General features: G+C 42.1%; 1 protein-coding gene across 1 annotated transcript in view; it reads right to left on the bottom strand.

The window, feature by feature from the left end:
• Nucleotides 1-14,010, bottom strand: part of arhgef39 (Rho guanine nucleotide exchange factor (GEF) 39) — a 61,740-nt gene that overhangs the window by 2,613 nt on the left and 45,117 nt on the right. Inside the window, exons 6-11 of the mRNA XM_020515963.2 lie at nt 12,452-12,522; nt 11,857-11,985; nt 8,346-8,575; nt 6,415-6,503; nt 526-658; nt 296-387 (exon numbers count right to left, since the gene is read on the bottom strand). Of these exons, the coding sequence (XP_020371552.2) occupies nt 296-387; nt 526-658; nt 6,415-6,503; nt 8,346-8,575; nt 11,857-11,985; nt 12,452-12,522 (744 nt within the window). The remainder of the gene's footprint in view (nt 1-295; nt 388-525; nt 659-6,414; nt 6,504-8,345; nt 8,576-11,856; nt 11,986-12,451; nt 12,523-14,010) is intronic.

The following is a 14,010-nucleotide window of genomic DNA, read 5'->3' on the forward strand; positions in this document are numbered from 1 at the left end:
GGGAGGCAGTGTGGGAGCACGTGTCACAGACTTAAATAGCGGATTCAATTTTCTATGCACTTTGGAGACATCTGGTGGACATATTGACTAAGTGCAGCATTGGCTTGAAATGCTTAAAAATTCAGAAAGCCTTTCATCCAAAGAATTTGTTTCAAGTTGAAAAGAGCACTAAGAATTCATGCGTGGGATGTAGGATCAATACAACAGTCAGAATATGTTCAGAGAAAGGGCAAAGCAGCACACAGTGCAATGATACACAAACTTTCAAACAAAGCTTGGATTTCGAATACTCTACCTCATCTCCAGTCGGATCCGCTTCACTGTTGTCTCTTCATTTATAGGTAGGCAGTTTGCATTTGTGTCCTTCACCTGCTGTTGGTCACTGTTCTGTCATAAGAGGAAGAGGTGGAGATGAGTTTTAAATTTGCACTGCCTAAGGCACTTAGTTACTCACAATCTTCCTTCAGTGACAATGAATGCACTGGCAGCTTTTAATGCCTTTCATGCCCCAAAATGACTCCTTACCAAGCTTCTCTTGTTTCCACTTTGAGTGGGGGTTAGGTAGGTTTCCTCTGGCGCAACATTTCTGACCGACCGTAAGGGCCTCCTTGCTAGATTATCCTTCCTCAGTTTGATGACAGAATAGGACCTCAACTGTCTGTGAGATGTCAAGGAACAGAAAAGTCCAGTCAGTAAAATATTGCTTCACTTCTGCCTGCTGAATTCTGCCAAAGGCACAATAGGCTGTTGAGAACATTTTTAGCTGCATGTTTCAGGTAGCTTGTCACCACATTTAGTCTTGGATGTCGTTAGCTCATGAACCTTTACTTTGAAAGGTCAAAACGCCCAAGACAATGAGATGGCTGTGTAAAGTAGTGGCTCTGAAAGGGTTAAGGCTGAAGACTGCATTAAGCTCCACCCAATTTGAAGATGGAGTAAGGACTTGGGTGGGGAAAGGCAGAGTAGCTCTATCTTGAAGGAGACACACTCATGATCAAGGTCCCCTCATGGTCTTTGTAATTATGTCGACCATAATAATGTAATTTGTACATGTATTAAACTACATCTTTTTAAGGCAACAGCCTCTTCCCATTTGACTACCTTGTGGTTTTTCTCTGCCACGCTCGACAAAACAGGCTCAACCTAAATAGAAGATGATGGCAGTACATCTGCCTATGGTTACCAACAGTCCAGCTAGCTCATACTAAATGGTGAGTAGCGATGGCTACCTGAAGATGTAGCTTGGCCCCACCATTACAAAGCCTATACAGGCTGAAAGCCCCAGTAAACATTCTCAGAATTTGAGTCCTGAATTGGGTGTCTGCAGTGAAAGGCAGTCACCCTTCCCTAATGACTGAACTCGATTAGAATACTGGGTGCCTCTTCTGTTGGAACACTGTGCAATGGAAATATTGTGTTTTCTATCTACCTCCCTACGATAGGTCAAATTTGAATGTAGAATACAGGGTTAGTGGCAGGATTCTTGGCAGTGTGGAGGAACAGAGGGATCTCAGGATCCACATCCATAGATCCCTCAGAGTTGCTACCCAAGTTGATAGGGTTGTTAAGAAGGTGTGCTGGCTTTCGTTAGCAGGGGAATTGAGTTTAAGAGCCGTGAGGTTATGCCGCAGCTCTATAAAACTCTGGTTTGACCATACTTGGAATATGGTGTTCAGTTCTGGTCACCTCATTATAGGAAGGATGTGGAAGCTTTAGAGAGGGTGCAGAGGAGATTTACCAGGATGCTGCCTGGACTGGAGGGCAGGTCTTATGAGGAAAGGTTGAGGGAGCTAGGGCTTTTCTCATTGGAGCAAAGAAGGATGAGAGGTGACTTGATAGAGGTTTACAAGATGATGAGAGGCGTAGATAGAGTGGATAGCCAGAGACTTTTTACCCAGGACGGAAATGACTATTACGAGGGGGCATAATTTTAAGGTGATTGGAGGAAGGTATAGGGGAGATGTCAGAGGTAGGTTCTTTACACAGAGAGTGGTGGGTGCGTAGAATGCTCTGCCAGCGATGGTAGTGGGGTCAGATACTTTAGGGACTTCAAGTAATTCTTGGATAGGCACATAAAGGATAGTAAAATGAAGGGTATGCAGGGTAGTTTGATCTTAGAGTAGGATAATAGGTTGATACAACATCGCAGGCTGAAGGGCCTGTACTGTGCTGTACTGCTCTATGTTCTATGATACGAAAGCCTTGTGAAAGGCATGGAATTGTCAGTCTGCACACTGTCAGGATGTCCCCAAGTGCTATGCAATCACAAGATGATTTTTGAAGTTATGTCACTTTGTATTGCAGACAAATACAGCAAACACGTTGTGCACAGACATTTAATGAGATGAATGACTGGTTAATCAGATGGTTGGATCCTGATTGTGACTGGGACAATGCCACTGCTTTGCATTAAATATTGAATGTTACAGGTCAGTTGAGGTGCTAAACTGAGGCCCCATCTACCTTCTTGAGCAAAGATCTCATGGCACTTTTTCAGAGAGGAGCTGTCTGGTCACTATCTATCCTTCACTCAGGATCACAAAATCAGATTATTTGGGCACTGCTGTTTGTGAGCACTGGTGATGTTTTTTGTTAATTCACTTGTGAGTTGAGGGCATCGCTGGCTGAACCAGCATTTTATTGTCCTTAGTCGCCCTTGAGAAGCTGGTAGTGGGCTGCCATCTTGAACCACTTCCTAGCGACTGTTACAACTGAGTGACACGCTTGGTCATTTCAAGGGGCAATTAAGGGTTAATGACATTGCTGTGAATCTGGAGTCACATGTAGACCAGACCAGGTAAGGATGACAGATTTCCTTCCCTGAATGACATCAGTGTTAGTGGGTTTTTCCAGAAATTGGCACAGTGGCTCAGTGGTTAGCACTGCTGCCTCATAGCGCCAGGGACCCAGGTTCAATTCCACCCTCAGGCGACTGTCTGCGTGGAGTTTGCACATTCTCACAGTGTCTGCGTGGGTTTCCTCTGGGTGCTCCGGTTTCCTCCCACAGTCCAAAGGTATGCAGGCTAGGTGGATTAGCCACGCTAAATTGCCTGTAGTGTTCAGGGATGTGTAGGTTAGCCGGATTATGAGGGATGGGGCTGGGTGGGATGATCTGAGGGTCAGGGTGAACTTGTTGGGCCGAAGGACCTGTTTCCACACTGTAGGGATTCTATGATCTATGAAATTCATGGTCACCACTAGACATAGTCAGCATCTGCCATGGTGGGATTCAAACTCGCATCTCCAGAACATTATTTAGGTGTCTCCTTACACATGTTAGTGAAAGTAAGAATAAAAGGTGTGGCAGGTGATAAAGAAGGCAAATGGTACATTGGCCTTCAGAGCAAGAGGATTCGTGTATAGAGTCTTGCTGTAACTGTCCAGGGCCTTAGTGAGACTGATTTGTGGGAGAGTAGGGCTGATGTATGAACTAGATAAGTTAGGACTATAGTTACTAAAGTCTAGAAACATGAGGAGGGATCCCATAGAAATCTATAAATTTCTAACAGGATTAGACAGGATAAATGCAGGATGGGTGTTCCCAATGACCAGGGAGTCTAGAACCAGGGGTCACATTTTAAGGACATGGGGTAGGCCATTTTGGATTGAGATGAGGAGAAATTGCTTCACCCAGAGAGTCGGGAGCCTGTGGAATTCGCTGCCGTAGAATGTGTCGAGGCCAAAACATGGAAGGAGTTCCAGAAGGAGCTAGATGTGGCTCATAAGACACGGGGAGAAAGCAGGAACAGGGTACGGAGTTGAGTGATCAATACAATCATACTGAATGAGGGAGCAGGCTCCCAGGGCTGAATGGCCTACTCCTGCTCTATTTTCCGTTTCCATGACAATACTTGTCAGCTTTGCCATGGCAACTGCATCCCGAGAATGAAGAAGTAATGAGACCGCACTCAGCTGCCCAGATTTTGAAATCTGCCTTATAATTTTTGAACCCTGGACGGTACTCCTTGCTGAGACATGACTGGGGAGTTTGTGACTGAGGGTTGGGGAGCAATGTGCAGAGTGAGTACTGTACGCCTCGAGCAATGATCATCTACAATCATCAATGAGCTGGTCCTGACAAGTGCTGCCCCCTGCTGGGACAGCTGCATTGTAGTCAAATCAGTTGCCTAGATTGACCTTTTAGGGCTAACTGGTGCAAAGCCCTGGGCCTAGATAAACTCATTCAAAGTCTGAGCCCAAGGCTCTAACCTTTAGAATTATAAGCATTGAACACAAGATCATCATGTTGCTCCTGAAAACTCAAGGTTTACACGTACGGTTGGATCACTGGCTCCATCTCTGACAATCTTTGGCCTAAACTAGAGCTGTACGTTTTCTCGTGGATGAGTAGAAGGAAGTTATAAGTGTGGGAAGGATGGCAGGAGTTTAAAGGATAGCTGGTGGTTGGATGGTGCCCAATGAAAATTGCTTTTATGCAGAAACACCTGGAAAAATGCAGAGAACAAACAGTTTGCTCCAAAGTTGATCACGTAGCTCCTTTTCTAACAAGTGACTCATTCTGTACATACCACACAAGTCCTGCTGATCAAGTAACTGAATTTGATGCAGCTTGCAAATTACCAGTGAGCAATATCTTGGGATATACTTGACCTCCCTCCATTAATAAACATTGTTCATCTTCCATTCTTCCAAAATTTGACTCCGATGTGCAGACAGGAAGACGGTACAGCGGAAAATTGAAGGATTCTAATTCACAGCCAGTAAAACAGATTTAGAAAGGCACCTCATGGTGGAAGAGACTGTACACTGTAACTATCTCACGGGAAAGACAGCGGCAGCTGAAATGTGCCAAGTCCATTTCTCCAATTGCCACATAGAGAATTCCGTCTGGGATGGGGCGGGGAGGGGGGAGTGTGGAAACTAGAGGGGGAAAGGTGTCAGCCATTGTGCGTGAGTAAGCCACCTACAGTCAGCAACAATGTGGATCTCCAACTCAAATCCTAGGTATCCTGAAGGGAGCAAACCCAATTAAGACAAGCTGCCACAGCTTGCATGTTGCAACTAATAAATAGCATTTAGACCAAATGCTAATTTTGTAATGTAGTTACTAATAGAAAAAAAAAATCAATATTACTTATCAATAAATACAAAGGCCAATACACAAGCAGAGTGGGCTTCTCTGACTTTCCTTAACTGAAGAGATGCCAAGAAAATCTTTCATTATGCATTAGGATGAATTTAGGAACCGACACTTTCTGATCTCATTAGCCAAATTGCGGAAGAGTTTATAAAAGATCTGAATTGGGGCAAGTGAGGGTTATTGGGGAAGCGAGGTGTGGATAAAGCCATTGATCCCACATGCCTGTGTAAGTATCACACTGAAAGGGAGAGCATGGACTGGGGGAGTGGCACATCATTCTCACTATGCACATTCAGTGCAGCTCCCTTGTGGAGGATGGATGGGTGAAGGTAGCTGGCAGCTTCTAACTCAGTGAAGCTTTGAAGGGAACAGGATTACAAGATGATATCCCTTTTGAATATCGTGACCACTCACATTGTGCACAGAGAGAAATTTAACAAAGGTGTGCAATATCTTTCATGTTGGTTGGATTAAAGCTATCTCATTACCTGTCTTTGGTCTGTGGGGCAATCATGTTTATGATAATTAGTAACAAGAAGCTATTCAAGTCAAATTAACACTGCTCCAAAATTAAGCAATAAAAATACTACACACAGTCAATTATGCATCAGTGCAAACAAAAGGATTTGGCACTCTGGGGGTTAAAAATATTTCTGTCACTCAGCAAGACAGTATTAAATAAAACATTAATTAACTGTAACTGTTCTAGGCCGTAAGCAAAACTTCCAAGGTCTTGCTAACTGTGGCTAACAGATGTTCTGACAATACCATCTTTAACAAGGCAAGTAAAGGGAAACTTTTAACAAGATGCTCTCACTCATGTAGCCAATCTGCTGCTTTACGCCCCGTAGTGTGCATTTTATAGCAGGCCTCGATCAGGTGGAAGGGTTATGCAGTCTGAAAGTGAATCTGCTCAGGGTTCAAACTGTGACCCTGCCGGCAGTGATACAGCAGGGGTGACCTCAGTAATGACCAGTGCGCATCCACCACGAAGCTGGTCAGTGCCAGCTGATTAAACTTTTAGCAGCATCCCCTGCGCGATAAAGGGCAAAATGACAACATTTCCCCATCGTCAATGTGTCTGTATAATAAACTAATTAGTAAACCACACAGTCTGTGGAGCTTTTAATGAGCACTATCGGCTGCCTTCTGTAATAATAACCTACGTCTGGCCCCTTTTGGGATTCAATTAAGGGAGAGACTGTCATACGCTCGGTCTGGCTGATCAATGAATCCATTCCGACCTTTTGTCGGGAGCTCTCCACAAGGTCAGTGGCAGCAGCAAGGACGGCCAACTTGCCAAAGCAACGTACCCAATGGCAGCAGACAGGCACCGGTACCAGTTATTGATGTCCTCCTGGTCATTCGACATCACAAGCAGCTTCTCCTCAGGAAAAGTTAGCTAAAAGACAGATTTAAAACAAAAAGCAAAAAGGCTGATTTAGCTTTCACCTCTTCCACTTCAAAAGCAGGCTTCTTTATAACTTTTACACAGAACCCAAATGAAATCATGTCCGTCAATAAACGCAAAGTCCTTCAATTTATTCCTTCTGTAGATCCTCCATCATGAAATATTCAAAACCATTTAAGAATGCAATTGCATGTTATCATCAATAACCATCATTGACGTTTTAAACGTGCAGCTAAGATTAGTCCCATCAAATAAAATCACCACTCACTCTCTCTCTAAAGGCAACACCATTTCTTCATTACAAAAATCAAACAGCAACTTTGCAACTTATGCGGCAGGCTTAAGAAGTCAACAAATCTATAGCAACATTGACTTTTGACTGATAGATGCCTGGATTTCCTGGCCACTTCATTAAAACACAACAAAAAGTGACAACTAAAACAATGGTAAGGACATGGTCAGCTTAAAACAAGAAAATCTTTTTTGGTGCAAAACAAATTCGCAATGCAGAATTCAAAATGAATAAAGATTTCAAATGCGTTGTCATCAAATGCATTATCTAATTATGAAGTTCACTGAATAGGCCAAGTGTAACTGTTGATAATATTAGTTCCTTCCCTTCTGGGAATACTTAAAATTTATGCACAAATAGATTCAGCCTCTGTGCAAACACAGTAATTAAGAATTTGTCAAGGAAATTTGACTCTCTAGGACAGAAATTACATTGTAAGACACAAACAGCAGTGGGCATAATTCAAGTTGATTATTTATACATCAAAAGGTGTCTGCAAACTGCAATCTAAAATGAAAGCACCAGCACATTACAGATTGCAGAGGCTACTGAATTCTCTTTCAACTCTGAGATAGAAACCGGGCAATACTTTCATGAGGCATTTCATTTTGCATATAAATTGGAGCGTAGATTGTACGTCTGAATTTACTGCTGTCAAATTTAATTTCTCTTTAATTCTTCAAGCTAAGATGCAAGTGGCTCACAGTGCTAACTGCAATTTTCAATGCTTACAGGTAGCTTCCAGATTGATAATCCTACTTTGAGAGGGGGGAGAAAGAAATGAACATTGATATCATTGCACTATTACTCTAAATGAATTTTGCTTTACAGCATAATAGGATGATGAAATGCCAGAGTTATTAGAGAAAGCCAAGTAGTCAAATGAAGTGTTTGACAGAATTGGCAGTGGCACACTTGAACACATAACTAGCTCTAAATGTTTAAGATTTCCTGCAGGTGAAAATCTGAAATTTAATGGATTGTTATTCCCAGTATATACCTTTTATAAAATCAATAAATTTATCCAATCTATTTGTAACTTCATGCTGTCTACACTTGAAGATTTCATCTATTAAAACTAGTATCTGATGATTGGTTAATAAATTAAATGGCTAAAAACTACTTTGACATTGACATGCAGCATTATTACAACTAATTAATACTTAGAGTTAATTCAACTTTATCATTTGTAGCACTCAACAGTTGTAATGGAACAAAGTGATGTAGTCACATGGCTTTGCTTTTGTCTCATGCACAGAAGAACAAGCATTCTCATGAAAATTTCTGTAAGATGATTGGTGATAAAGTCAAACAGAAATAATATTAAATGGATTGCAAAGCCGCCAAAACAGACAGATTTGATTCATCTTATGCAAGGAAGGAGGATGGCAACTTGGGAATAAGGCCGACCAGTTTTTGAGTAAAATGCTTTCATGTCGGTAGTCTCACAAAGTCACTGGTCTAGAAATCTACAAAGATAACTGAATTTCATTGACGTGCAGTGTGGGTCAATATTAAGTGTGTTAAAAATGAAGACTTACATTAATAAGCCCTCCCTGACTCTTGGTGTGTCCAAAGACTTTCTCTACAGTGCCCTCGATCAGTGGATAGGTCTTCTGCCAGGCAAACTTGTCGGAATGCACAGGGTGGAGTGGGTGACAAGGTTTGGTCATCAGGAGAATATCAGAAAACAGGAAGAACATTCTGTGCTTCAAACCCTCGCCCTTAGATGGCACAATTGCCAGCCAGCCTTCTCGAATGTATTTTCTTCCTGTAGCAGCAGAAGGAAGGAGAGTTGTTAAAAACCAAGCTTTGTGTCAAGTGCAGAAAGTGGAAAAATCTTTGGGCTTTCTACCTTCACTGGAGAATTCAGGAATCCCACTATCATCATGATACATTTTGGAAGGTCAAGTACAGGTGAAAATTGTACAGTGAATGGCAGAACCCTTGGGAGTATTGATATGCAGAGGGATCTGGGTGTGCAGCTCCATAGATCACTGAAGACGGCAGTGCAGGTAGATAAGGTAGTGAAAAAGGCTAATGGCATACTTGCCTTCATTGGAAGGGGCAGTGTAAGGATAGGCAAGTTATGCTGCAGCTTTATAGAACTTTAGTTAGGCCACACTTGGAATATTGCATACAGTTCTGGTCGCCACACTACCAGTGGATGTGGATGCTTTGGAGAGGGTACAGAAAAGGTTTACCAGGATGATGCCTGGTATGGGGGATTTCAGCTATGAAGAAAGGTTGGCTAGACTGAGAATGTTTTCACTGGAATGCAGGAGGTTGAGGGGTGGCCTATTGGAAGTTTATAAGATTATTTATGGCATGGAAAGTATGAGGCTTTTGCCCAGGACAGAGGGCTCAATTACTAGGGGACACAGGTTCAAGGTTGGCGGGGGGAGGGAGGGTAGTGGATGCGTGGTGAGTGCCTGGAACGCGCTGCCAGAGGAGGTGGTGGAAGCAGACATAATAGTAGCATTGAAGAAGCACCTGGAGAGATACATGAATAATAAGGGAATAGAGGGATACGGATCCTGTAAGTGAAGACAGTTTTAGTATGGAAGGGTAAAAGGTGTCAGTGCAGGCTTGGAGGGCCGAAGGGCCTGTTCCTGTGCTTTATTGTTCTTTATTCTTTGTACACAGCCCCCCTTCTTATTAAAAGAATGTCTACTCAAGTTCAGAAATCAATGGGAAAATTCTCATCAATCAATACAGTTGATCGCATCAGTTCATGTTTTTGAACATTCTTAACTATTGTCCAACCAAGAAAAGTGAAACTTTTTCTGTGAAACATTGTCAAAAGATCTCTGGCATCCTATTATTGGATTCTGCAATTGTGTCAAAGGTTTCAGAATTGACCCTCTACCATAACCAATAAGGACTTGCATTTATATAATACAACCGTAGGTCATTCCAAAATCCAAACTGACAACTATATATTTTTAAAGTATCACCTCTGTTGCAAAGTACGAAAACCAGAAAATTGTATGCAACCAACCCTCACACACTGCAGTGAGATAATGAACAGTGACAGTGTTTTAGTAATATTTTTTGAGAGATAAACATGGATCAGGACATAGGGCAAAATATCCAGTTCTTCAAAATAACGACCTGGGATCTTTCACACCTGACTGCGATACAGACTGAGCTTCAGATTAATATTCATCAGAAAGATGTTCCCTCCAACAGTGCAGCACTGTCTCAGTACTGAGCAGGAATATTAGTTTAGATTGTGTGCTCAAGTCTTTGAAGTGGGTTGTGAACTCATAACCTCACTCAGGTGAGAACAGTAGGAATGAAGCTAATGTGACTCCAGTGTTGGGTTTTTGTTTAACAATTCCTGCAGATCAATAAAAGATAATGTGGGCTTCTAAAATGGAACATGCACTTTCAGAGAATGCCAAGCAGAGATACAGATATAACACTTGAGCTCAGATTCTCCAAACAGCAGCTTTCACAAGGTACAGCTGTCTCCTGTCTTATGACAGTCAGCGAAAGATTACTGTATGACTCAAGGATGTTAACACTGCGTGACTGCTATTCTGTTCACCCCCTGTAACACACTCTGAGAATATCTACAGATGGCATCAGTTAAGCGCAACAGGCATCAGAAATCCAGTTGAAGTGAACTAAAAGATTTGTATAAAAGCATGTGCAGCAGCGATGGAGCAGATTGAAACTGTGAAAGAGAAGATTACACACAAGTTACACCAAATCTTGCCTTTGCTTTAAGACAGCATTCTTATGTTCATTTTAGAAAACTTCATACAAAAGCTAGATTGGGAGCTTTGAAGAACATTTAAATTGCTACCAAATATTTGACACCAATCTAGTAAAATAAGGCTAAAACTAAAAGACCTTTCTTGATTGAAATGAACAAAATTAAACTAAAATGAAACAGAGCTTCCAAATGTAATCCTACAGAATATAAAATTTCTCTAGACTTAACCATAGTGTTACTTTGCAACTCAGAGATTAACATGCACAGCTGCGAAGTTCTAGCCAAAATTCCCCCTTGAAAAAAAATGTTAGAAATGTTTTGAGGTCTGAATGCAATGAAAACACAGATGCTCATTATCAAGGATTCATTGCATACTTAAAGAGTGGTGAACCTGCCCATTATTGCCCTCCCTGGTACTTTAAGCAGGACTTTGAAAAGAGAAAGTTCAAAGACCAAGACTTTCATGCTTCCCTTTCCATGTCAGACACTTTCAATTTGTGGTTTCAAAGTCAAACTCAGCAGCTGTTCAAAAGGCTGTGGGCTTGCAGGGGGCAAGGACAGAGCAAAAGGTTGCATTGCAAAGTCTTAGAACTTCCCAGCAGCCATACCTTTCAGGAAAGGTAAAAACCATAAAAATTAAAAATAAACAATATTGAACTGCTGTCACAGATAAAGTACTTGCCTTTGCTCAATATTTTCCTTTTTTTTGGAGGGGGAGGAGGGAAGTGGGGGTGAAAATCTTTTTGAAAAAAAATATCGTCATCTCTTAATATTAAATCAGATGAGAAGATTGATATTGAGAAATCCCAGAGAAGTTGGTTAAGAATACTTAAGAAGTGCTTCCAACATCTAATAAAAGCTGCCTTCTGGATGCCGGGTATTCATCTCTCTCTCACAATCTCTCTCGCCTTTTTATCTGCCTGCCCACAAGATTTGGAGCACCATTAATTGGTCCTCAGGGAAGTTGACAGGCCTCCGCTTTCATGACTGGGTTCTTTGTGCTTTTTACACAAGTGGGTATCTCTGAAGAGAAAAACAAAAGGAGAAAGTCTAGTGAGCTGGGTGGGGGAGGGGAGGGGGGAATAAAAGGGCCCAAACAAAACGTACCTGCGATAATCTAGGCCCAAAAGCCTTCAGTGTTCACCAGCAAGCCAAGAATTTAAGTTAAATCAATTCCTTGAAACCTGCAACCATTTTGCATTCAACCACATCGTTACGGATCTTGTAATCATCCTAGTCACTGCGGATTGCCTTCTCCTGCATTTCTGCAGCATTCAAGGTTATTCGCCCAGAACGATAAAAAGGAATAATTGATCACAAGAACTAACCTGGAGCCAACACCTTGCTCCACCTTCCTTTCAGCATCTTCTGCACTCTCAGCATCTGCAGGTAGTTTTCATGGCTCCGAGCCTGGTCTTGAATGTGCCGAGAAACTTCGGAAACTGCTTTCACAGCATCTGATGTTCAGGAAAGTGGAAAGCGCAGGCATTTTTTTTTTTAAAAAAGAAAGAGTACATTGGTTTCCAGAGAAAAGAAACAGACACCGCTTGCAAGAATTAGATTTGCTGAATGCGATTGCTACCGTTGTGCAAATAACAAACAAAAAAAGTTGCTCTGCAGTAGGTGCGATTCAGCATGCTCGAGGGGAAGCAGGACAAGTTTGGACAATGCAGATTGTGATTTCCTCTTCGATGTGAGCTTTTGAGCATTTTAAATCATTTACTTGAAAAATATTGTGCACAGCTCCACTCTGGTAGTGGGATTGATATATAGAGTTCCTCACTGCAAAAGCTGATTGATAACCTTATCGACATCTGCTTTTAAATATGCATAAAAGCTACACCATCAGATGTACAGAAAAACGTATCTCCGATAACACTTAACTAATGATTTCAAAATGCAGAGAAAGATAGTGAATCTTACTTGTGAGCTGTTGAAATTCGGGACAGTCAGGGCTGGTGTTTTCGATCAGATCTCGCAACAAATGCTTGTATCTGAAATGAAATTTGATGTTTCTTTAAAAGAAAAATCACCACTTTTAATTGCAAAATAAAGGAATGTAAATGATTTGTTGGGAACACGGAAAAAACATCAGGGAACTAGGTGCACACTTGCGCTCCTTGTAAAGCAGATGTTGAAGAGAATGTTAAACAGGAGGGCAGTGAGAAGCAAGTCTGAAAAGAAAAGGCCAGTTTTGAGCTGGGGTTGGGTAGAGTTTGGCAATCGTGTAGCCTTGCGATATGATGTGTGGTAGGAGAGACAGAGAGTGAGGTAGCAAATGGGAAGGAATCCTCTGTAGCCACTTCTTCTTACCAAAGAATCTGAACAGAGCACCATTTGAAGAGTGAACAGAGACACGAGCCTGATTCAACTGAAAAAAAAATGACAAAAAGTTGCTACCAATTTTCCTTCTCTCACTACCCATTACAGACACACTCAAGGATCAACATTTTCTCTCAAACCTGCAGCTCTGGTTTACATTTCCAGTCCATTTTGTATAATATTTCCCTGAGGATTTTAAATAGATGCTTGAGTTTCTTTTCAGAGAGGGGAAACGCTTAGAGGGTGGGGAATAATATTACGTTTCCCGCATTTTTCTGTCATGCCTGTGTTTTCTAGGTGCTTCAGGTCTGTTGAAACAGTCCCACTTACACTTCAATATGTTTTGCTGCTTCTCAGAAAGCAATAGTACAACTCAAGGCTCTCATTATTTCATCTCTTTATTTCACTTGCCTTGAGCTGGCAGGACAGGTAAAGGGAGTGTAAGGTACCTCTCACTAACACTGGCACTAGGCCTTCAGTGTCGATGGGAAACTGCTTTTGCTCGAGGTCAAACAGGAATGAGCTCATAGCAGGGGGATCAACAGCTGTAACCAGACCATCCTTTGAAAACAAGGAATTAAATTCAGCATTACTGATCCTCAGCTCCGAACTCAAACATCCCCACTGATATTAGCACAGGTCTCGACAGTCCTACCACACAAGGTATTGGTCGGCCTAGTGGTAATGTCACTGGGTTAGTAACCTGGAATCCAGACTAATACTCTGGACATATGGATCAAATCCCACCATGGGAGTTGGCAGAATTTCAATTCAATTAACAAATTTAGAATTCAATAGTGACCATTAAATTATTATTGATTTGTCACAAAAACTCATGTTATAGAACTGCACAGTGGTTAGCACTGCTGCTTCACAGGGTTCAATTCCACCCTCAGGCAACTGTCTGTATGGAGTTTGCATGTTCTCCCTGTGCCTGCGTGGGTTTTCCCCTGGGTGCTCCGGTTTCCTCCCACAGTCCAAAGATGTGCAGCTTAGGTGGATTGGCCATGCTAAATTGCTCCGTTGTGGCCAGGGATTAAGTTGGTTAGCCGTGAAAAATGCAGGATTACAGGGATAGGGTTGGTGGGGGGTGGGGGGGGGGGGCTGAATCTGGGTGGGATGTTTTTCAGAGGGCTCATGTGGATTCAATGGGCAGAATT

The sequence above is a fragment of the Rhincodon typus genome, chromosome 22 (genome assembly GCF_021869965.1).
Source record: "Rhincodon typus isolate 14 chromosome 22, sRhiTyp1.1, whole genome shotgun sequence".
In the NCBI taxonomy this organism is placed as follows: Eukaryota; Metazoa; Chordata; class Chondrichthyes; order Orectolobiformes; family Rhincodontidae; genus Rhincodon; species Rhincodon typus.